This window comes from Gracilinanus agilis, chromosome 1, assembly GCF_016433145.1.
Source record: "Gracilinanus agilis isolate LMUSP501 chromosome 1, AgileGrace, whole genome shotgun sequence".
Lineage (NCBI taxonomy): Eukaryota > Metazoa > Chordata > Mammalia > Didelphimorphia > Didelphidae > Gracilinanus > Gracilinanus agilis.
The window spans coordinates 222,485,473-222,509,420 of record NC_058130.1 but is presented as its reverse complement, the minus strand read 5'-3'; the positions used below and the strand labels follow the sequence as shown (position 1 = coordinate 222,509,420).

The following is a 23,948-nucleotide window of genomic DNA, read 5'->3' as shown; positions in this document are numbered from 1 at the left end:
GTAAACCCTTACCTTCCATCTTAGAATCAAAACTGTATATTGATTCTAAAGCAGAAGAGCAGTAAGGGATAGGCAATGGAGGTTGAGTGGTTTGCCCAGTGTCACACAACTAGGAAATGTCTGAGGCCAGATTTGAACCTAAAACCTCCTCACTCTAGGCCTAGCTCTCAATCCACTGAGCCACCTACCTACCCCCTACAAGTATTATTATTCCTATTTTACAGGTGAGGAAACTGAAGCATAGAGAGAAATGAATTTACTCATGATCAAACTAGTAGTAACTGGCTGAGCTAGAACTCAGTGTTTCCAGACTGAATATGTTCCAAGAATGAATGAATTAAATGATTTTAATATCTACCTAAGTGAAATATCATGAAAAAGATCAATGTAATTCCTTCTAAAGCGAAAGGGAAATGCATTGCAAGATACCATATTATAGTATTCCCATCAATTATTGTGGATATCAGATTTGCATCTATTACACAAAGTTTATCCAAAATAGGCACTTCAGTAAATCAGAAAATCTTAGAGTTGGAAAGAACTTTAACAGATACCTAACTCCCCACCCTCGTAGAAATATTGATAACGCCCTTGACAAATTGTTATCCAGCCTCACCTCAAAGAAGGGAGGCAGCAGGACTTGAAGTCTCAAATCTTTCTGCCCCTGTTTATTACTGGTATGACTGTGAGCAAATTACTTCATTTCTCTGGGTCTTGGTGTCCTCATATTTGGAAATAAGGGGACTTGATTAAATACTCTATAAGATCCCTTCTGGTTCTTAATACATGATCCTATAAACTCCCATAAAGTTCTGTTTTGGAACTAGCCTGTGCTTTTATCGATCTAGGGTAAAGGTGTCAAACGTGAGGCCTGAGAATCATAGCAGCCACAATACTCCTAAGTATAACCCAGACCAAATTAAAATATAATCAGGAAATATTTCACAATATGGAAAATGCAATAGAACATAGATAATGTTAACATGTGGTTTTCTGAATCAATGTGCCAAATTTAGAATTCCCTATGCAGGGGTCTTTGGCCTCCATTCGATTTGAATTTGACACCACTGATCTAAGGAACACATTTTATGGAAATTCAGTAATGTAAATTAGAAAATGATCTGTACCATATATTTTTAAAGAATTGCCTTGCTTACTGAGAGATTAAGCAATTTATCCATGCTTCCACAGCTAGGGTTTGTCTGAGACAGAACTTGAATCCCAGTCCTCCTAATTCTAAAACCAGACATACTGACCATTTTATTCTATTGTTTTTTCCAGTCATTTTTCAATCATGTCCAACTTTCTGTAACACCATTTGGAGTTTTCTTGGCAAATACACTGGAGTGGTTTGTCATTTTCCTTCTCCAGCTCATTTTACAGATGAGGAAACTGAGAGAAAGAGGGTTAAGTGACTTTCCAAGAAGTCACATGGCTAGTAAGTGTCTGAGGCCAGATTTGAATTTGGGAAAATGTCTTCCTGATTCTAAGCCTAATATTCTAATCCATTGTACCACCTAGCTGCCTTCATTCCATTTTAAAGGACTTTAATTATTCAGTTCTTTCTTATGTTAAATTATTCTCTGCCTCCCTCTACCATCCATCCATTGGTCCTAGTTCTGCTCTCTGATAAATCCAATCTTTCTTCCACATGACAGCTCTTTAAATATTTGAAGGCAATGAGCATGTCCTAAGTCTTTTCTTCTCCAGGCATCCAAGTTCTTTCAGCTATTTTCTTATGACTTAGTTCCCAGGCCCTGCAACATCCCAAAGCACCCTCTCCTAAATCCATTCCATTAGAGAAATGCCCTTCTTAAAATGTGGCAACTAGAACTGGCCTCAAAGTAAATTCCATAAGTGGTACCAGAATGGAGGAATTTGTGACCATTATCTCCCTTGATCTGCATACTGTTTCTATTCATTTGGTCTAAGGTTTTATTAATATTTTGACAACTGAATTATACTATTGGCTCATTTTCAGCTAATGAATTAGTGATTTGACTAGAGTCAAGAGCTAAAAATGGACCATATTAGCTACTCAATTATACAATTCCCATGGGTGACCTAATTATTGTCCATCTCAACTTTTGTCTCTGCCTGCAACCATATTCATTGTCTCTACATTTTTAAGAAATATAAAAAGGCTTAGAGGCACCATGATGGATTGTATAAAAAAATAATAATCCCTTACATTTATATAGTGCTGTATAGTTTAAAGCTAGGTAGATAGGGCATTGGGGTTGGGATCACAGAATTCAAATCTGACCTCAGATACTTACTTTTTGACCCTGGGCAAGTCACTTCACCCTATTTGACTCCATTCCTCATCTATAAAACAGCTAGAGAAGGAAATGGCAAACCACTCCAGGAGCTTTGCCAAGAAAACCTCAAATGGGATCAAGAGTCAGACACAATTGAAACAACTGAACAACAACATTAAGTTTAAACTTTCATAAAAGCTGTGTGGGAAGAGTGGATAGAGAACTGGACTTAAGAAGACCTTGGTTCAAATGACACATCATGGGTGAATAACCCATGGGCAAGTCTCAGTGGTCTCAGGAATTTCTATAAGATTACAATTTCTTTAAAAAAAATACCTTCTAACTTAGAATTGATACCAAGACAGAAGAGCAACAAGGGCTAACCAACAATTGAAATTAAGTGACTTGCTCAGTGTCACATAGCTATGAAGTATTTAAGGCCAAATTTGAACTCATGAAGATGAGTCTTCCTGACTCCAGGCCTGACACTCTATCCACTGTGTCACCTAGCTGGCATATAGTAAATGCTTAATAAGTGTCTATTGACTAACCGACTCTTTAGACTCTTTTCCTGTTCTGCCAATTCTTCAAATCTATAGTGTTCTGAGAACAGTTCTTCCTTAGTTTAGCCCCCCAAGTGTCCTGTTATACTTTTCTCCAACTTCTGTCAATAAGTCCTGCTCCAATCCTGCAGGTAGTGAAGGCATTTGTGGTCCTGACCCCAGAGTTTATGACCCATGACCATAACCAGCTGGCTCAGGAGTTACAGCGGCATGTGAAGGCGACTACTGCCCCCTACAAGTATCCCAGGAAGGTAAGGTCACTCACACCAGAATTTTTTCTGAGTTAGGGAGTGGGGATGGGGAGAGGGCATAACATTCCATCACTATCCAGTCTGTGTGAAGTCCAGTTTAGTGACCCTCTAAGAAAGTTTGGACTTCCAATTGCATTGGCCAGGCATATTGGTCAAAATCATGTAGCCAAGGGAAGGAGCGTGGGGGTAGTTCATCCAGTGGAGAGGAATTTTCATTATTGTAATTCTCCAGCATATCAGAATCCCATAGGTTTTGGTTCTCTAAGATTATTCACTTATAAAAATGAATAATATGGAAATGTTATAATCCAAATTCAATTGCTTGCAAGCTCCAGGAGAGGGGAGGGAAGAAAGGAGGGGGATAATATGAATATGAATCATATAACTTGGGAAAACATGTGGAAATAAATTGTTTTAATTCAAGAAAATACATCGTAAAATTCCATACAGAGAGATTCTACAAAGATACATAGATCTAACAGGACCAGGCTTAGAATCTGAAAGTGAGAGTCAAAGGGGACATTAGAGAATTTTTAGTCCAAATCTCTCATTTTACACAAGAGGAAACCAAGGAAAATAATCACTTCAACTGAGTGAAAGAGATTTGGTGGAATATTCTGGTACTGAGTCTACAAGGATTTTGTCTTTTCTTAATCAGGTGGAGTTTGTTCCAGATCTGCCCAAAACTGTCACGGGGAAGATCATGAGGAGCAGTCTCCGGAAAATTGAAAGAGGATTTAATCAGTGATCTATTTCTGGACTCCAGCTCAGATTCTGTCAGAACATGTGTCTCTCTTAAGTAGAGTAATTGTCAGATACACATGCACATTTAAGCAATTAAGCTGGAATAAAAGAGACTGGAGCACTTGTTCTCTTCCCAGCTTTACCAATGGCCACAAAAAGTCATTTACAATTATAATTATGAGTATACCACAGATCAAAACCCCTGACGTTGTAGGATTTTATCTTTTGTAATAGTTGACCATAATAACAAGGAATTTCCAGTTAAGAAAAAAAGGTTATTTGGATCTATAAAAAAGAGAGTTTATCATTAGGTCATATCCATGCTAGTGTCCCCATGCCTTAGATGCATTCCTTCCTCCTCTCTTTTCATTAGAATCTTTAGCTTTTTTCAGAGCCCAGTTCAGATGCCACCTCCTACTTAAAACCTTTCTTAATCTCCTGAGTCCTCTCTCCCTTCTGTTATAATCTTGTATTTGCTAAAGTGTTTTCAGACATTCCCAAATAAATCTATGAGATCCCTATAAGATCCTTGAGGACAGGGACCATTTGTTGTTGTTTTTTTGTAGACCCAATGCCCAGTGCTTCATAAATGTTAAAAAGAATTAGGCTTTGGGCAACTAGTAGGGGTATCCAGTGTTATGATGACAGTGAGGATGCATGGAGTTCAGAGCATTATGGATACAGAGCTAAAAGAGACTCCTGGTTTTTGCAGATAAGGAAACTGAGGCACGGAGAAATTAAGCAACTTGCCGGAGGTCAGAAAAGTAGTGTGAGAGGCAAAATTTGAAATCAGATCATCTGACTCCAAAACCAGCTCTTTCCACTATACCACTCTGTCTCTTAGTTGCTGAATCCTCAGGCCACATGTCTCCTAAGTTTCTCAATAGAAATCTCTAGGGCCTGGCATCTGCTTTTCCTCATGAAGTCAAAGCTACTCATTGTCTTACTTTAGTGCCTAATTCCTAACTTCTTATGGATGTAACCCTTTTCTCTAAATATAGGTAGCACTCAAGAGTTTGCATTCTACTCTTTACTACTGATAATGTTTGATTAACAGTTTGTGAAAAAAAATCAGACTTGTTCCATTTGACCCCTTGGACCCATCAACATAAATATTTGCTAGATTTGGATCATTGGCTTAACTCAGCCAAATAAGGCCAAGGAATTTGAAGGATAATTTTGTTATTAATGTTTTGCATTTTAATATATTTGTCACTTAGAATCATATGTTTTGAGCTATAAGGGATCTAAAAAGGTATCTAGTCCAATACACCCTTTTATAGTTGAGAAAACAGAGGCCCAGAGAGATTAAAAACTTTACCTACTATCACACAGGTGGTAAATAGTAGAGAGAAGATTAAAACTTGCCATTCACACACACTGCTTGACCACTTCCATCATTAGAACACAACCTTGTACCAAAATATTAAAATGAACAACTAATCAACCCCCTTATTCTTCCTGACAATGTATTCTTCATTCTATAGCTATAGTCCACCACCTCTCTGCCCAAAGGATGGAGACATGCTTCACCTTAAGTCCCTTGAAGTCCTGACTAGTCACTATATGGTTCAAAATTCATTAGAATTTTGAATTCATTAGAATTTCAGTATTATTTTCCTTTTTGTTATTGTAGCAACTGTATACAAGTTTATTTGCATTATTAAGCTAATTATATAAGTTGTTCTCCTGGTTCTATTTCTGCATTATTTCATATAAGTCTTCCCAAGTTTCTCTGAATTCTCTAAATTATTGATATGTTAACATAACATAAATAATGTTGCATAGCTATTTGAATGTTCTCTAGTCCATTAGATTATTCGTTTCTAGAAGGTACTGTCTTTTATCTTTCTTTGTAAAGCCAGCACGCAGTGCTTAATAAATGGTTATTGAATGACTAATTAAACTTCAAGATCCAGGTCAAATGTCATCTCCTTGAATTCTCCTCACTTATGTCATCTTTTTCTTCCATTTCTTTTTGCTCTTTTACCTCTTTAGAATGTTTATACAAATGTTAGCTATTATGATGGTTATTGCTTTATTAATCCTTTCAGAGGGAACAAATACATTAAAATCTTAGATTTGAACAATGTTGTTTTTATAGTATGGTAAATCATTAAGACTTTGGATCATTTCTCCAGAAATCTTCAGGTGCTCTAAGTGGGGCTATGCCAAAAAGGATGTGAATCAAGTCCAATTTCTAGTATACAGGACTTGAAGCCAACAGGATCTTGGCCTTCAATCACTGGAACCACAAATGAGTATAAAGCCAGTTCCCAGTAGGCCATTAGGCACAGTATGTGGGTCAAGCAGTATGTATACATGTTAGGGCCCTCAAAGGAGCCAGAGGAACATGGACTCCTTTTGAAACTAAATCAGGAGACAGGATTGGTTCCTGATAGATACCAAATGATTTGAGCAGAGAAGGGGTGAATCTGACCCTAACACAAAGTTGCTATAGAACAATTGAGAATAAAAATATAAGTAATCAGAAGAAAGCTTTGAATAGAAGTAAAAAATACTAAGGGATAAGAAAAGGAAAGTGAAAATCAGACTAACTATACATAAAGACCTAATAAAGCTTCAAAAAAAGGAGAGTCTTGGTCACAACACCTTCAAAAATGACTAGAACAAGCTTAAAATGAAATTAAAGCTCTTGTGGGTAGGAGGAATAGGAAGGAAAGGAAATAACTTTGAACAAAAAGTAGAAGAATTTGCCCAAGTAGTGAACTCATTGGAAAATAGAATGAAACACATAGAATTCAATTATTTCAATAGAAAACAAAAGAATATTAGAACAAAGTCAGAAGACTAAAAATTTAGATGTACATGTAAGGTATATTCTTTCAAAAAAATAACCTTGAAACAAGTTGAAAAGACATCTTTTAAGATTTACCAGACTGTGAAAGCAATAGCCTAACAAAGAAACTGTACATCACATTTTAAGAAATCTTAAAAGAATGTTGTCCAATTCTATTACAACTTGAAACAAAGTCAAAATAGAAAGAATCTATTGGTTACCTCCTGAAAGAAAACCCAAGAGAGAACTCTTTGGAATATCATAGTCAAATTCTTCTTTATCAAAGATAAAATGATTCAAGCAGACAGAAAGAAACTAAATATCGAGGAACTATAGTAAGAATCACAAAACCTTTGCTGCAACTAATATAGAAATCTTGAAATCCAATGGTGTCAAAAGCAAAAGAAAAAAGCTTCCAAACTATATATTATAGTGAGATGGTAGATTAAGCAATTCTTCTGGACCGTTTAATTCTTCAATTCCTCCCCCCTCCAAAAAAAGAAAATTTAGCATAAAATATAGAATAGTATAGCTAAATTGAGACAGCTAATTGGTGTAGTAAAACACTGAGCCTGGAAGTAGGAAGACCTGACTTCAAATCCAGCCTTAGACATTTACTAGCATTGTGACCCTGGGCAATTCATCTAAAATCTATTTTCCTCAGTGTTCTGAACTATAAAATTGAGATAATAATTGTACCTATTTCGTAGAGATGTTTTGAAGATCAAATGAGATAATATTTGGAAAACACTTAATACAGTGCCTGGCACATAGTTGGTACTTTAAAATATCCAAAAAAGATAAAACCTAGACAAGAAGAAAAAACCCTCTCATTTATTAACTCTAGAGAACTTTAATTCCTAAAGGGCTTACTCAACACTCCTTTCCCAACTAGCCTCTACACACCCATCACATGAACATAAACTAACTTGAAGGAGTGTGCCTAGGACTTATTTTTGGATCTCTTCTCACACCTCCATTGCAGATACTCTACCAAAACCAGTCCCTACCCCTAACCTGATCAGCCACATGTAGCTGAGAAGGAAGAATGGATTGTAAATGTCCTACCTTCTCACTATCTAACCTTACAATTGGGATCTCCCAAAGCTGCAGAGACTATGCCCTAGATTCTCTCCCTGTCCTCTATCTGGTTAAAAAAAAGTGTCAGGTGTTGATTCAACCTAGTTAAAATAAAGAAAGGAGAACAAAGAAGAATCACTATCAGGAGAGCCTTGTTTTTAATAGTCAGGTGAGAGAGACAAACACCTAGACACTGATACACAGAGATAGAGAAAGACAACACTAGATAATCTATGTAAATCAAAGTTTTATAGCAGGAGAATCTTGGAGCTAAGAGGCTGTAGTTGACCTATTCATAGGGACAGCAAAATAATCAAATTAAAGAAAGGAGGGAGAAATCCAAACTAGAAGGTGTAGATAATATGAGTACACATTCTATACCCACTGGGGTCATGAAGGCTTGGCTTTGAGTAAGAGAAAAAATTGTTCAGGAAGAAAGAAAAAAATGAAGAGAAAAAGGTGGACCAGATATCCCATTGCCCATTCTAATCCAGTCTCACAGTTATACCAAAATGGCTTAAGGAGATTTATCTTCAGGGTCACTTTTAGGCATACTATCAATTCAGAAGCAAGAAGATAGTTTCCCTGTCCCACAAATCTTTTCCACTACATTCTTTATTGCCTGAAACTCCTTTTACCAAAGGCAAAGCCTTTCTGTATCCACTTACACTAGTGAAAATAGTCCTTATTAGTTCCACTGGTCCTCTGGTCTCTCTACTATCTCTAATCCATATTTAATTTTAAATAATAAATAATAAAAATAATCTTCTTGCCAAAATTTGCCAAAAATAATCTTCTTAATGGATTATTGTGATCACATAATTATCTCTACTTGAAAACCTTCACAGGTTCCAAATTATATTTGGGACTTACATCAGGAACTGTAGACTCTTAACCTGGCTCTCTGGGTCCTGTACCATCTGATTTACCCTACCTTTCTAGCTTTATTTCACATTACTACCCTTTACAAAATCTATGAGTCAGACAAGTGGTACTAATTGTCTTTTTCCCAATATACTGACAACCACAGGTAAAGAAGGTACATACCACTCATCTTGAGCTCCTGTCTCCCCCAAAGATACTTTACACAAAAAGATATGTAAGATGGTGATAAAGTCCCCAGCTAGAGCCACCAGGGCTCTGAAGGTACTTTCCTACTCAGCCTCCCTTTGGGCATAAAAATCCATCCCCAAAAAGGGCAATTCACTCAGTCCCGGGTCATTGTTCTAAATAATGTTGAGCCATTCCTATTAGGTGATAACTACTATTTACCCCACGTTCAAGGAATTCTGAGGTCCAAAGAGACTGTGCTGCTGTGTTCTGTATGTTAGACTTTTATGTTCTTGAAATACATCTCACCTAAAATTCCAATGTGAATGGTCCTGTTACTGTACCTCTAGACTAGATACGGACCAAAGCTAGCTGGACTGGCATCATGGGACTGGGGTGCAAGAACTGTGTCCTTGAATAGTAGGATATGTTAAGAGGGGAAACAGGGAGTAGGAAAAAATAAAATAATAACAGCAATTGACATTATACAGTGCTTTGACATTTGCAAAGAACTTTATTATCTCATTTGATCTCAACAACCCTGATGTCATTTGGTAGATAAAGAAACTAAGACTAAGAGAAGTTAAATAACTTGTGAGGATTCATATGTCTCATGAGGGTCCAAAGTCTTCCCAACTCTAAGTTCAATAGATTGTCCTCTCAGTCATTCCCTCTCTCTACAATCTTTAACCTCACTCTATCTATTAAGTGGGGCAGTTAGGTGGTACAGGGGATAGAGTGCTGGGATTGGAGTCAGGAAGATTCATCTTCCAGAGTTCCAATCTGGCCTCGGACATTTACTAGCTATATGACCCTAGACAAATCATTTAACCCTGTTTGCCTCAACTGTAAAATGGACTGCAATAGGAAATGGCAAATCATGCCAATATCTTTACCAGGAACACCTCAAATGGGGTCAGAAAGAGGGTCACACAACTGAAAAAAAATCTGTTGTTTTTTCTCTTCTGCCTTCAACCATGCCTATCTCCTTCCTCTTTAATCTTTGCTGGACTCTATTATCCACTCAAGCTATTGCCTTGTATTTTTCCTTCCTTTTCTCAATCAAATTCCATGGGGGGAAAGAGAAATCTAGACTCAATGCCTCAGTTTTCTCTCTTCTCACCCCTTAAACCTTTGCAAACTGGTTTCCAGTCTCACTACTCAATGGAAACTACTCAACAATCTCTTTCATTTGCCAAATCCTACTAGCTTTTCTCATTCCTAATCACTCTTGACTTCTGTGCTGACGCTTGACATTGTTGAGGCCCCATTCCCATTTCTCTCTACTTCATATAGCTGCCGAAAAGATAATATAGATAATTAAATAAAAGGTAATATAAAGGAGAAAAATAAGAATAGGTCTGACCAAATTAGTCCCCTCCTCAAAATATACCAGCAGCTCCCTATTGCCTTGGGATCAAATATAAACTTTCCCATTGAACACTTAAAGCACTTTATAAGCTGGCTCCATCTTTACCTTTCTAGTCATATATTATTCTCCTCCATACTCCCTATGGTCCAGTCATGTTGACCTTGTTACTCTTTCTCATATCTGACACACTATCTCCCATTTCAGGGCTGTCCCCTGGACCTAGAATGTTCTCTCTCTTCACTTCTGTCCCTCAGAATCCCTGATTTCTTTCCAAACTCAGCTCAACAGCCATGAGCTCTACCAGGCCTTTCCTCATATCTTCCATTGATAAGGCCTTACCCTGCCCAGGTTATCTTATACCTGCTTTGTCTATAATTTCTATATAACTACTCATAGGTATGAGGAGTGTTGGTTTACCTTGGGAGCCCCAGCATTCAGCACAGTTCCTACTATACTCATTGTTCATTCATTTCAGTCATGTCTTAGTCTTCCTGACTCCATTTAGGGTTTTCTTGGCAGAGATACTGGAGTGGTTTGCCACTTATTTCCTCCAGCCCATTTTATAGATGAGGAAACTGAGGCAAACTGGGTGAAGTGACTTCCCCAGGGTCACATAGCTAGAAAGATGAGTCTTCCTGACTCCAAGTCCCAGCACTTTATCCACTGCACCACCTTGCTGTTATAATACATCCTACATACTTAATCATGCATATTGGTCATTTCAAATTTTTTTTAATTATTCATTTTCCCTTCTATCTTTATGAGTCTCGCTATTGTTGGACTGCTTAGCAATCTGGCTTACACCTCAACATCCTCAGACTTTATGTCTTTCAGCCTTTTCCTTTTCCTTTCAGCTACCTTTTCTTCTCTCTGACTTCTTTCTCTCCTCATTCTTTGCCTCTTCTCCCTTTCACATCTATACAGACCCTTAAGGCAAGGCATTCTCAGTCTCACTGCTTTGGAGGAATGGAGTTGTCTCCCCATCCAGGGTAAATTCTGCATTGAGAGAATGAATTAGGTTTCTATTTTTTTTTTTTTTTTAATTTAAACCAGTGATTCCCAAAGTGGGCACTACCGCCCCCTGGTGGGTGCTGCAGTGATCCAGGGAAAGCAGTGATGGCCACAGGTGCATTTATCTTTCCTATTAATTGCTATTACATTTTTTAAAAAATTAATTTCCAGGGGGCTAAGTAATATTTTTTCCAGAAAGGGGGCGGTAGGCCAAAAAAGTTTGGGAACCACTGATTTAAAGCCTTACCTTCCGTCTTGGAGTCAATACTGTGTATTGGCTCCCTGGCAGAAGAGTGGTAAGGGCTAGGCTAGTTAAGTGACTTGCCCAGGGTCACACAGCTGGGAAGTGTCTGAGGCCAGATTTGAACCTAGTCTGGCTCTCAATCCACTGAGCTGCCCAGCTGCCCCCATGAATTGGGTTTCTACTCCTTTCTTTCCCTGGAATAAAAGCTCTAACTCCTCTAGCCAGATCTCTGCTGCTGAATTTCCCATGTCTTCCTCCTCCTTCACATGGCTGGGCAGAATCAACATCTTCTACCTCTCATGGTTTCTCTGAGTGTGTAGGCTGAAGGGGAAGGAGGAGTTGTGGTCTCTGGAGAACAGAATAGACTCTGCTCCATAATTCAGTTTGATAATATCTTTTAAAACATTTCGAGGAAAGTGGGACAGGGGTATGCTAGTAAATGTCTTAACTAACTCTTCAGGAAAAAAACTATATACATATAAAACATATTTATATAATTTGTATATACACTAAGATAGATATTTATGACAAGACACACTTTCAAGTTCAATCTCCATTACTGATTTTTCCTCCATCGGGGTTTCTTTTTCTTTTTTTTTTTTAACCCTAAACTTTTGTCTTAGAATTGATACTCAGTATTGTTTCCAAGGCAGAAGAGTGATAAGGGTTAGGTGATTGGAGTTAAGTGACTTGCCAGGATCACACAGCTAGAAAGTATCTGAGGTCATATTTGAACCTAGAACCTCCCATTTCTAAGCCCAACTCTCAATCCACTGAGCTACCTATCTGCCTCTTCTCCATCACTTTCTCAATGATCAATAAAGCAATAAATTAATCCCTTATGTATAGCATTTCCCATACGTAAATCCTCTGAAAATTTAACAATTTGCTCTCAAAGCCCCATGCAAGCTGGTTCCAGTGCAACTCTGAATGAACTTCAAACATAATACTATGACAGGACAAAGTATTTCACATATAAGGGCAAAATGTAGATAATGACTCCATTGAGTGGAGAATGTGAGTGGAAGAAAGTGCTAGTGCCAATATTTGGTGAATGAAAGGACACGGCCATTTGTACTATAATTTTTCTAAGGGATATGAACTCCTGACACCTCTGATTCTAGCTCTAAATATTTACTCTCTTTGTGTCTGTTTACACACACACACACACACACACACACACACACACACACACACCTGATTTTCCCAAATCTTTTTCAAGAGCAGGGCAATCAGTGGAGTCATGATCACTCAACTTGCAGAAGCTGAGCTAAAAGTATAAATAAAGGTTCAGATATATTTAAGTCTGTTCTCTCTTTCCATTGTGTTCCAGAAGGGTGAAACAATTATCTTGATTATGCCTCTTTGTGAGACTGATCCCTTTAGGTGAACTGTTTATATAAAAGGCTTAACAGATCCTATGACCACAGCTGTGATATTTAAGAATCTAAGTGAGGAACAAAAGCTCAAACTGACAACAAAGCTGAGGTGGGCTGGTCTCTGGATTAAATGGCTGAAAGACTTTATAGGAGGGAGTCTGACTTGAGGGTAGAACTTGGTTATGATGCATAATAACAATGTAATTACAAAATTACATTGAAATGGTATTGGTCAAAACATCATAGCAGCTCTTTTTCTACTGACAAAGCCCTGGAAATCAAGGGGGTGCCCCTCAATTGGAGAAAAACAGAACAAATGATGTTATGCGAATATAATTGAATATTATTATACCATAAAAGATGGTTTCAGAGAAACCTGGGAAGATAATATGAACCAATATTTTCTCCCTCCTTGGACTATAAGACCCTTGAGAATAGGGACTGTCTTACTTTCCCTTGAATCCCCAGGACATACTTAGCACAGTGATGAGCACAAAGTAGGCATTTAATAACTAAAGAGTGAAATGAGCAAACCAGTGAAAAATTTATACAATATAATTTGCACAAATAAGTGAACCACAACAATTTATACAATTACTGCAACATTGTAAGGGAAAGGATTAATAACTCTGGATAATACAGTGATCAATCACAGTTCTAGACTCTAAATACAGAATGAGTCACACTTTGGGACATTGGCAATGCAAGAATTTATTTTGTTGACTATATATGTTACAAGGTGTTTGGTTTTCTTTTTTCAATTTAAGGGAAGAGGTGAGAGAGAAAGTAAATGTTTATTTGAAAAATAATGAAATTTTTAAAAAATTTTAAATGAAATTACATTAGTCCAGGCAACTCTGTGGAATGTTTTTATTGACTGCACCTGGCACTTTATAGGTGTTAAGGAACAGGGAATAACAATGGCAAACATTTTCTTTTAGTCACAAGATATGGCCCATATGAAATGGGAAACTGGCTGAAAACCCTACTATTTTCTTCAGAGGAGAGATGAGGGAACTGAAGTTAGGGGTAAGAAAACTTTATGACTTCTATGTGTTGAACTGAGGCTCTAGCAAAACTCTGCCTCAAACTAGTTGAGTACTACAAGGAAAAGACCTCTGAATATAATTAGAAGACCTAGGTTCAAATCCTGCCTTTGATGGTATAAGGGGCAAAAAGGGGTTTTTGGTTGAATATTAAAAGGTTGGTCACCAGGGGATTGAACAATTATCAATATACTTTTAATCTCCTAAGTCAAACAAGTCTTGAGGATAGTTTCAATGCCTTTTAAAGAAAAAATAGACCAAATCACATGGCAGCAGGGGTTAGAACATTATTCTGCCACACTAGCCAATCAAAGTTATTATAGCAGTCACTGATTTCCATGCCTCTCCTACTCATTGGGAGAGGAGAGAATATGGAGGAAGAGATAGAGAAGGAAAAGGAGGAGGAGATGAAGAAGATGAAAAAGAAGGGCAAGGAAGAGCTTTGGGATTAAGTCACATTAGAAATATTACTGGATAGAGTCCAGTGATGGGCAAACTTTTTAAAGAGGGGGCCAAAGGAAAGGAAATGTTCATCTATCAGTCTGTTTCTAAGGCAACTCTTTCAAAGTTTCACTGTATTGTATCCTACTCATTGTATTCGTCAGATTAGGAATAATGTCTTGCTTCTGGATAGAACATTTCAGGGCAACCCCCCCATGTAGCCCTGTGAGCCATAGTTTGCCCATCACTGGAATAGATCATAGGAAGGAAAAACCAGAGGCAAGGAAGCCTGGTGAAAGTCAAAGCAGTATACCAAATATGAATAAATGAAGGTCCAATCCAAAGATGATGGAAATATGTTTTAAGACAAGTCTAGGAAATATTTTATTTTTTGGAAAGATATTTTATTTTTATCAATTACAAGTAATAATAATTTTCCATATAATTTTTCTGAAGTTATATGATCCAAATTTTCTCCCTTCCTCTCCCCCTCACTTCCTGGTGATGGTAAGCAATTTGATCTGGATTACAGATGTAATCTCAAAATAAAAGCCTGAATAAACTAAAGTGGAAAACAGTATGCTTTGACATGAATTCTGACTCAAACAGTTCTTTCTCTGAGGATTGATATCATTCTTCGCTATAAGTCCTTCAGAATTGTCCTGGATCATTGTATTACTGAGAGTGGCTAAGTCTTTCATAGTTGATCATTTCACAATATTGCTATTACTCTGTGCAATATTCTCTTGGTTCTGCTTATTTCACTCTGCATCAGTTCATGAAGGTCTTTCCAATTCTTTCTGAAATCATCTTGTTCATCATTTCTTATAACACAAGAGTATTCCATCACCATCATATACCACAATTTGTTCAGCCATTCTCCAACTGATGGCCATCCTCTTAATTTCCAATTCTTTACCAACACAAAAAGGGCTGGTATAGATATTTTGTATAAGTAGGTCCTTTCCCCTTTAAGGAGACATTTTAAAAGGATATATGATGGTACTTGAAGGGCGTTTTGGAAATATGGGGTGAAGGAGAAGAAAGAATGAAATATGGCTCCATGTTTCCTAGCCTAGAAGGCTGAAAGAAAAGTGGAATCAAGTAACAGAAATGGAGTAGTTTGAAAAAGGGGCTGACTTGGGAGTAAAGGGAAAGAGATAATAGATTAAGTTTAAGACGCAGGCCCATTAATTAAGGAAAGGCTAAACAAATTTTGGAATATGAATGTAATCGAATACTATTATGCTGTAAGAAATGAGGGGAAAGATGGTTTCAGAGAAATATAGGGAGACATAAATTGATGAGAATGAAATGAGAAGGATTTATGCTATAACATCTATATTATAAAATGAATAATTTTGAAGATTTTTATAAGTGGATAAGGAATGAAATGAGCAAAATTAGAACAATTTACACAATGACAACAGTAATATAAATACAAGCAACTTTGAAAACTCAGAATTTTTATGGATGCAATGACCATCCATGATTCCAGAAGCCCTGCCATGAAGCATACTGTCCACTCTCTATCAGAGAGAGTGAGACTGCATAATGAGACATACTTTTCAGGCATGGCTAATGAGGAACTTTTTTTACTTAATTATGATTATTGTTTTTTTCTTTTTTTCTTTCAATGGACTATTGATAGAAAGGAGTGAAAATAAATTTCTTTTAATAAAAAAAGACATAAGCTTTTCATGTTTCTTAACCTCTTGAGCTTCAGTTTTCTCATTTGTGAAATAAGGGGATTCAAATGGAATACCTTTCAACCTATGAGGCTGTGCAGAAAGAATCCATAAGTTTGAAGTAATAGCAATATATCCAAAAGGCAATTGGAAACAATTAGAAATGGAACCAAAAAAAAAAACAGGTGAAAGACCAAGGCTGGAGGAGATTGATGTTATGCAAAGTACACTAGAATGGGATGGACTGAGAAAGGGGTAAGGAATTTGTATTTTAGTTTCTGTTCTTCTACTATTTTGTCTTAGCATGGACAAATCAACAAATTCCTTTACTGGAATTCCATTTCCTAATCTATAAAAGGTTAAATTAAGTGGAAAGAATATTGGGTTTAGATCCACTGGACCTAGGTTCAATTCTGGTCTCAGAAACATACTACTTATATAATTCTGAACAAGTCACATCACCTCTGTGAGCCTCAGTTTCCTTATCTGTAAAATGAGGGAGAGGGGTTGAACTAGTTGACAGATAAGATTCCTATAATCCAATGATTCCCTGAAGTACCAAGGGTCATATATACCAGTATACTGGGAGTTTAGGTTGATTTAGAACAAAGGGCTTTTTAGAATTGAGTACTTAAAGATCAGCCAATCTTATATATGCTTTATTTTACAGCACAAAAATTGTGAGTATTGGGTGATATACAGTATCCCAAAAATCTTAGTGCTATTTTAGACTGATGGCTTAATTGCACTAAGACTTTTGGGACACCTTGTATAGTTTGCTCTCCACTGAATGCTAAGTAAATAAAATGTATCTTTAACTAAACTTAAGAATTGTGTTCTTATGCCTAAAGGGCTTTAAAAGACTACCTATCCATTGATCCAGCCATACCACTGCTGGGTTTATACCCCAAAGAGATCATAAGGAAAAAGACTTGTACAAAAATATTTATAGCCGCACTCTTATGGTCCAAAAAAAATTGGAAAATGAGCGGATGCCTTTCAATTGGGGAAAAGCTGAACAAATTGTGGTATCTATTGGTGATGGAATACTATTGTGCTCAAAGGAATAATGAACTGGAGAAATTCCATGTGAACTGGAAAGACCTCCAGGAACTGATGCAGAGTGAAAGGAGCAGAACCAGGAGAGCATTGTACACAAAGACTGATATACTATGGTAAAATCGAATGTAATGGACTTCTGTACCAGCAACAATGCAATGATCCAGGACAACTATGAGGGACCTATGAGAAAAATGCTATCCATATGCAGAGGAAAAACTATAAGAATAGAAACACAGGAGAAAAACAACTGCTTGATCACATGGGTCGATGAGGATATGATTAGGGTTGTAGACACTAAACGATCACCCCAGTGCAAATATCAATGATGTGGAAATAGGTCTTGATCAATGACACATGTGAAACCCAGTGGAATTGCACGTCGGCTATGAGGGTGGTGGGAGGAGGGGAGGGAAAGAACATGAATCATGTAACCATGGAAAAATTTTCTTAATTAATCAATAAAAATTTAAAAAAAAAGAATTATATTCTGTTAAGGTCACTTCCATCAGTGCCGTTCTGTCTGAAAATCTGAACTCTGGAATTGTAGCATAATACTGAGGAGTCTATTGGACATAATGAACTCATAAAGTAATTACGTTCCTTCCTTTAGTAGTTGCTGAACATCCCCAAGAGCAAGAAAACCAATAAGGGAGTGGAAAAGGAAAGGCATATTTATGAAACATCTATGTGCCAAGTACTATGCTAAGCACTTACATATATTATCTCATTTGACTCTCAACAACCCTGGAAGGTAGGTGCTGTAAAAATCCCCATTTTACAGTTGAAGAAACTTGGGCAAACAGTCATTGGCCCACATGTCTGCTGTTGGATTTGAACTTAGGTCTTCCTAACTCCAGGCCTGGCCTCTCTCTTGCACCACCTAATTAATTGTGTCTAGAACACTGGGGCCAAGAAAGGTAGCTGAAGCTGGCAGATGTTTTAGAATACCTCTGAAACCAAAGAACTTCCTTTTCAACACATGGTTAGGCAACCAGAACCAGTTACCAATGTCTAACTATGCTCTACAGTCAGTTTCCCAAAGTTCCTTCTCCAACATATTAAGTTTCTTGAGAACAAGAATTGCTTCTGCCTTTCTATTTTCAGTGCTAAGGATAGCCACTGGCACATAGGAGGCATCTAATAAATGTTGTTAATTTGTTAATTTGACATATCATCACAATTTTTGCAAAACTAGACTCCTCAGTTCTCCACATGAAAAGTTGCTGTCTCCAGTGATCTGGCTATATACTCGACCCTCTCTATCATTGAAAAGGGAGAAGGAAGGCAAGAGGACAAGAGCAGAAGAAAATAGTAAGAAAAAAAGTCAGCTCCCATATATTCTAGTACTATGTATGATTGTGTTTTCTTTATTTTTTATTTATTGATTGCTTATGATTGTGTTTTCCCTTTTCTTGCCCTTTTCAAGTTCTATTTCAACCTCATAACCTGAAGGAACTCACTGTGGCTCCAAGAGTAAGGGATGGGAGCCAAGCAAAGGGCTCAATAGAACTGTCTCCAAGGTTCTCAAAGCACAAAAATCTTTACAGAATGTGGGAAGAACCGTGATTTTCATCCTTCATTCCAATTCCTTATATCAGGGATGAAAGCAAGAACCAGACAAATAGATAGACAGTGATGGCAAGGGAGAGGGAGAGAAAGACAGACAGACAGAGATGGAAAGAGACAGCAAAGGATAGAGAGAGGGAGAGAGGGAGAGAGAGAGAGACGGAGAGGGAGAAGGAGAGGGAAAGGGAGAGGGGGAGAAGGAGAGGGAGAGGGAGAGGGGGAGAGAGAGAGGGAGAGGGAGAGGGGGAGAGAGAGAGGGAGAGGGAGAGGGGGAGAGAGAGAGGGAGAGGGAGAGAGAGAGACGGAGAGGGAGAGGGAGAGAGAGAGAGAGAGAGAGAAACACTTATTGGTACTTACTATGAATGCCAGGCAATGTACTAAGCATTAAGGACACAGATAAAATCAAATCAAGACACTTCCTGTCCTCAAGAAGCTTATATTCCAATAGAAGACAACACATAAAGGGGAACTAGAAGTGGGGTGGAGAGAGGAAGCTACAAAGTAGAATGCTTTAGACCTGAAGGCCAAGAAGGGACGTAGATGCCTAATTCTGGGCATGAAAAGGTCAAAGATCACTTCTTGAATCCTGGGGTGATTCTAGGGATAGAATTCAAGTTTCCCTTGTAGGTAAGATAGGCATGATGACTCAGTAGAGGTTGGCATGGATTGAAGCTCAATAATAATAATATATATAAAATGTTAAAAATATATACATATATAAGTATACATGTATATGCATATATGTGTGTATATATATATACATATATTTTTTTTGCTTTAGAGTTTGTAAAGCATATAACATATATTACTTCACTAGATTCTCACAATAAGCCAGCAAGGAGATACTACACGTTGTTTCCCCATTTTACAGAATGGGAAATGAGTTATAGTGGTTAAGTGATCTACCCCAGCCCATTGTAACACAACTAATAAGTGTCCAAGGCAGGCTTTGAACATAGGTCTCTCCTGATTCCAAATCAAGCATTCTTTCCACTATACCATGATATCTCCAATTCAAGTACTCATTGACCTTCCTGGGAAGAAGAAATAAGTTTAGGTCTAAGTAATGGCAAAGGTAAAATCAGGGACACCAAAAGAAGGCTTTGCATAAAGGGAGAATGGCTATGAGAGCTTTCTTCTCACCATACGCCCAAGCCCCAAAGAGAGAAGCCCCAGATTCTAAAGAATTTAAATGGGATTTTTGCCAAGAAAATGAGAAGGGGTGTTTACTGAGCCAAAACCCTGCATTTTGTTGTTCAAAATAGTGCATGGGGCACTGATAAAGTTTGGTCAATATTGCAACCCAACCTACCTTCTGGGGCTCCCAAAATGTAGACTGCTCCATTGGTTTAAACTCTTAAATACTAGTGTTAAATTTCTATTGATGGGAAACAAAGGTTCATTCTCCCCTTCCTGCACCTGTGAGGCTTTCAATAACAGCCCACAAAGATCCTGTCTACTTAACTACAGAATGAACAAAGTGAATGGGTTGTTTTCACCTCTTCATCTGGAATGTACATTTCCCTTCTTCCTCCTGCCTCCATCCAGTTTGTGATGGGTGATGAAAGAGGATGATCCTGTGGTAGTGGGGAAAATGCTGGCTTTAGAGTCAAATGGTCTGGATTTGAACCCTGACACTATCACTCATGACCTCTATGACTTCATTTCATCTCATTGGGCTTTTTTTTTAATCTATAAAATGAAGTAGTCAGAAAATGGTCTCCAAGGTCCCTTCCATCTCTATCTCCTATAATCCTTGGAACAAGTAACTTGCCAACTCACAGATACAGTGTGTGCTTTCCATCGTAGGCTACTTATGTTAGGTGGTTAAATCAAGGTATTAGAGTTACATATAATCAAGGTTATAGAGTTACAAAAGATCAATTTACACTGGACTATAACACCTTTAAAATGCCTCTCAGTGATCTCATCTGCTCTCCCAAGAGTTCAATTAGCATCTCCATACAAATGATGAACATGATTTCCTACCCTGAATTTCTCTCTCTTGAATTCCAGTCCTGTATTACCAACTACCTACTACACATTTCCAATGGGATATGTTGTCATCATTGCAAATTCACCATGTTTAAAATAGAACTCATTATCTTCTCCCCTGTACCTTCTCCTCTTCCAAAGATCCCTATTTCTAATTGAGGGCATTACTATCTTCCTAAGTCACTCATCTTCTCAACTTTGGAGCCATCTTTGACTTTTTCTTTGGTGTCTCTTATTCATATCAAATCAGTTGCCAAGTCTTCTACATCCTCCCTTTACATCCATCCCCGATGAATTTCTGGGTGTTTCCATGTTATTGTCTCGATGGCAATGAACTCACTTTCTTCACTGTAGTTCATTGCCAATGAGGTAATAATGGTTGAAGGACCCAAAGGCTTAGAAAGAGATAAAGTCAAACAAAAGTGAGTTATTAATGTTCTAAGGGCAGCAAAGCAGCATAGTAGATAGAATACAGGGCCTGAAGTCAATAAGACTGATCTTCCAGAGTTCAAATATGGCCTTAGACAATTACTACTGGTATGGCCCTGGGAAAGTTCTGTTTGCCTCAGTTTCCTCATCTGTAAAATGGTCTGCAATAGGAAATGGCAAGCCACACCAATATTTTTGCCAAGAAAACCCCAAATGGGGTCACAAAGAGTAGGACTCAACTAAAAAGACTGAAAAAATTATGTCTGAGACATTATGCTATTCACCAAAGATACAAAGACAAGTGCCAAATCATCCCTACTCTCAAAGAGTTTTCTTTCAAATGGGAAAGACAGCATGTACCTATATAAATATACTTAGAATATATAGACAATAAATGCAAAGTAATTTTGTGGAGGGAGGACACTAGCAACTCAGGGAACAGGAAACATCATCCCAGACAGGGCATCATCCCAGCCTTTCTGGCTCAGAGGACACTTCTGTATCTTCTGTATCCACTCTACCATGGTGACTTTATAATAGTGATAGAATTTCACTGATATGGGCATCTTCTGTAACATTTTCTCTCTATCTCTGTCACTGTCTCTGACTGTCTGCCTGCCTTTCTCTATTTCTCTCTCTGCCAAAAACAGAGCAGCTAATAACTGTTTTAACTTATCTTAATGATAATTTCATACTTCAAAGCGGGGAAAGACCCATGAAGAATACTGAATCTAATGGCTAAAACGATAGAATGGGAAAAATGGCAAATATTGAAGTGGATGTGGGAAAATTGGGACATGAATGCACTTGATGGAACTGTGAACTGATTCAATCATTTTGAAGAACAATTTGGAATTATGTCCAAAGAGTTACAAAACTGTGCATAATCTTTGACCCAGAGATACTGTTGTTTCCCAAGGTAATCAAGGAAAAAGGGAAAGAACTTAATATGTTCTAAAATATGTATTTTCTTTATTTTAAATATTTATTTATATAAAGCTTTCCTTGTGGTAGCAAAACTGAAAGGACAGCCATCAATCAGGAGATGACTGAATCAATTGTGATGTGTGATTTTGATTATATGCTACAGTAACAGCAATATTGTTAATGGAACAACTGTGAAAGACTAAACTGTTCATAATATGAATATTTAAATCAAGTACAAAGGATTTGTGAAAGAAAATGCTATTCACCCACTAAGAAAGGATTGATATATGGAATATGTACTATATGGTTTCATATATATATATATGTATATATATATATACATACATATATAATATCAAAGATTGGCTGTCTCAAGTGCAGGATTAGAAGGAGAGAGGGAGAAAACTCAGAACTCAAAATGTAACCAAAAATATGTCTGATTCTTCCTAACAGGATTATTTGCATAAATGCTAAAACTGTTACAGAGAAGTGACTACTTTCCCTAAAGTTCATGATGGAGAAAAAGAAAGCTGAGGATAATCTGACATGTGCCCTACATTTTGGGAGAACAGATTTCAAAGGAACAATAGATAGGATCCCATGAACTAAAATTCTTTGGGGAAAATCAGAGTGAGAGGAAAAGGAAATTCTCAAGAATGAAATTTTCTAGACATCCTATCCTCATTACAGTGAGGACTTGTCTGACAAGAACAATAACAGATTCATGGAACCCACCAACCAACTCAGATTTTACATGGATTTAGATGGAGCTATAAAAGAAGAAACTAAGTTCAGAGAGTAGAAGATGAATTTAAAAGCATTGATCCAATACAATAAAAATGTCAGAATTTTGGATATTGCCAATAAGGGAATTTGTTTTGCTTATCTATACATATTAGATACAAAAGTTGTTTTCTTTTTTCTTCCAATGAGGACTGGAATATGAGAGAGAGGAAAAATAGAATTTTAAGTTTAAGTGATATTAAACTTAATTTTTTTTAAAGTGCCAAGAGTACTGAAGCTCAGAATGAGCTGAGGTTCATAAGTGAAAATAAAAACAACAAAAAGGGCTTTTGTTTGTTTTAGCTATGTTGAAGGAGAGAGGAAGGTTGAGAGAGGATTGGGGCTACTGCTTGTGGTGGAAGGAATGGAGATAACTGAAAACAGAGAAAAGAGTTAGAACTCTTCTGAGCAGCTCAACATTTATTTTGCTTCTGTTTTCTCTGTAAAGGAGAATAACTTTTGCATTGGAAATATTAGAACAAATTGACTAACAGGGAGTTGATATCAAGATGAGTCAAGGAGAAAACGAGAGAATCATATTGGCTTTGATAAATTTGACTTGATGATTTGTTTTGCTTGATTATACATAGCTGTGATACATACTATACATGTGACTATACATATCTTATTTTCTCAAAGGAGTGTTGGGGATTGAAGAGGAAAGGTAGGAAGGAGGAAATTTGTAACTGAAAATAAAATAAAATTGAATTTGACAAATTCAGGTTACCTCACCATTTGAAATACATCTTAAGATACTGAAAAAATTCATGCATATGTTTGCTGAGCCACCTTTAGTAATATCTGAAAGAACATGGAAAATGGGTGAGGTGCTATAGGACTACAGAATGGTAGGTGTTTTACCTGATTAAAAAAAAAAAGGAAGAGAACAGAGTTGGCAAACAATAAGCTATGTGTAAGTGAATAAGCCACCTGATGCCTAGAAAAAATGAGACCTAGTTAAATGACCAAATTTAAAGAATTGTCTTTAATGATTTAATGTCAACTTGATAGGAGGCCCCTGCTGGTATGTCCCAGGGATCTATACTTGTACTGATGCTCTCTGACACTTACATAGATGATATACTTGTCAAATATGAAGATTATACCAAGTTCAGAGGGTTAGTTATCACATTAGAATGCAGAAGGATTCACAGGGATCTTGACAGGCTAGAGCACAGGGCTGAGTCTAATGAAAGATAAATGTAAAGTCTCATACTTACATTCAAAAAAATCAACCTCACAAATTCAGAATAGGG

At 37.2% G+C, this 23,948-nt stretch overlaps 1 protein-coding gene across 1 annotated transcript in view; it reads left to right on the top strand.

The window, feature by feature from the left end:
* Nucleotides 1-4,361, top strand: part of LOC123234404 (acyl-coenzyme A synthetase ACSM1, mitochondrial-like) — a 56,935-nt gene extending 52,574 nt beyond the window's left edge. Inside the window, exons 13-14 of the mRNA XM_044660311.1 lie at nt 2,956-3,075; nt 3,734-4,361. Of these exons, the coding sequence (XP_044516246.1) occupies nt 2,956-3,075; nt 3,734-3,823 (210 nt within the window). The 3' untranslated portion in view covers nt 3,824-4,361. The remainder of the gene's footprint in view (nt 1-2,955; nt 3,076-3,733) is intronic.
* The last annotated feature ends 19,587 nt before the right edge of the window (nt 4,362-23,948 follow it).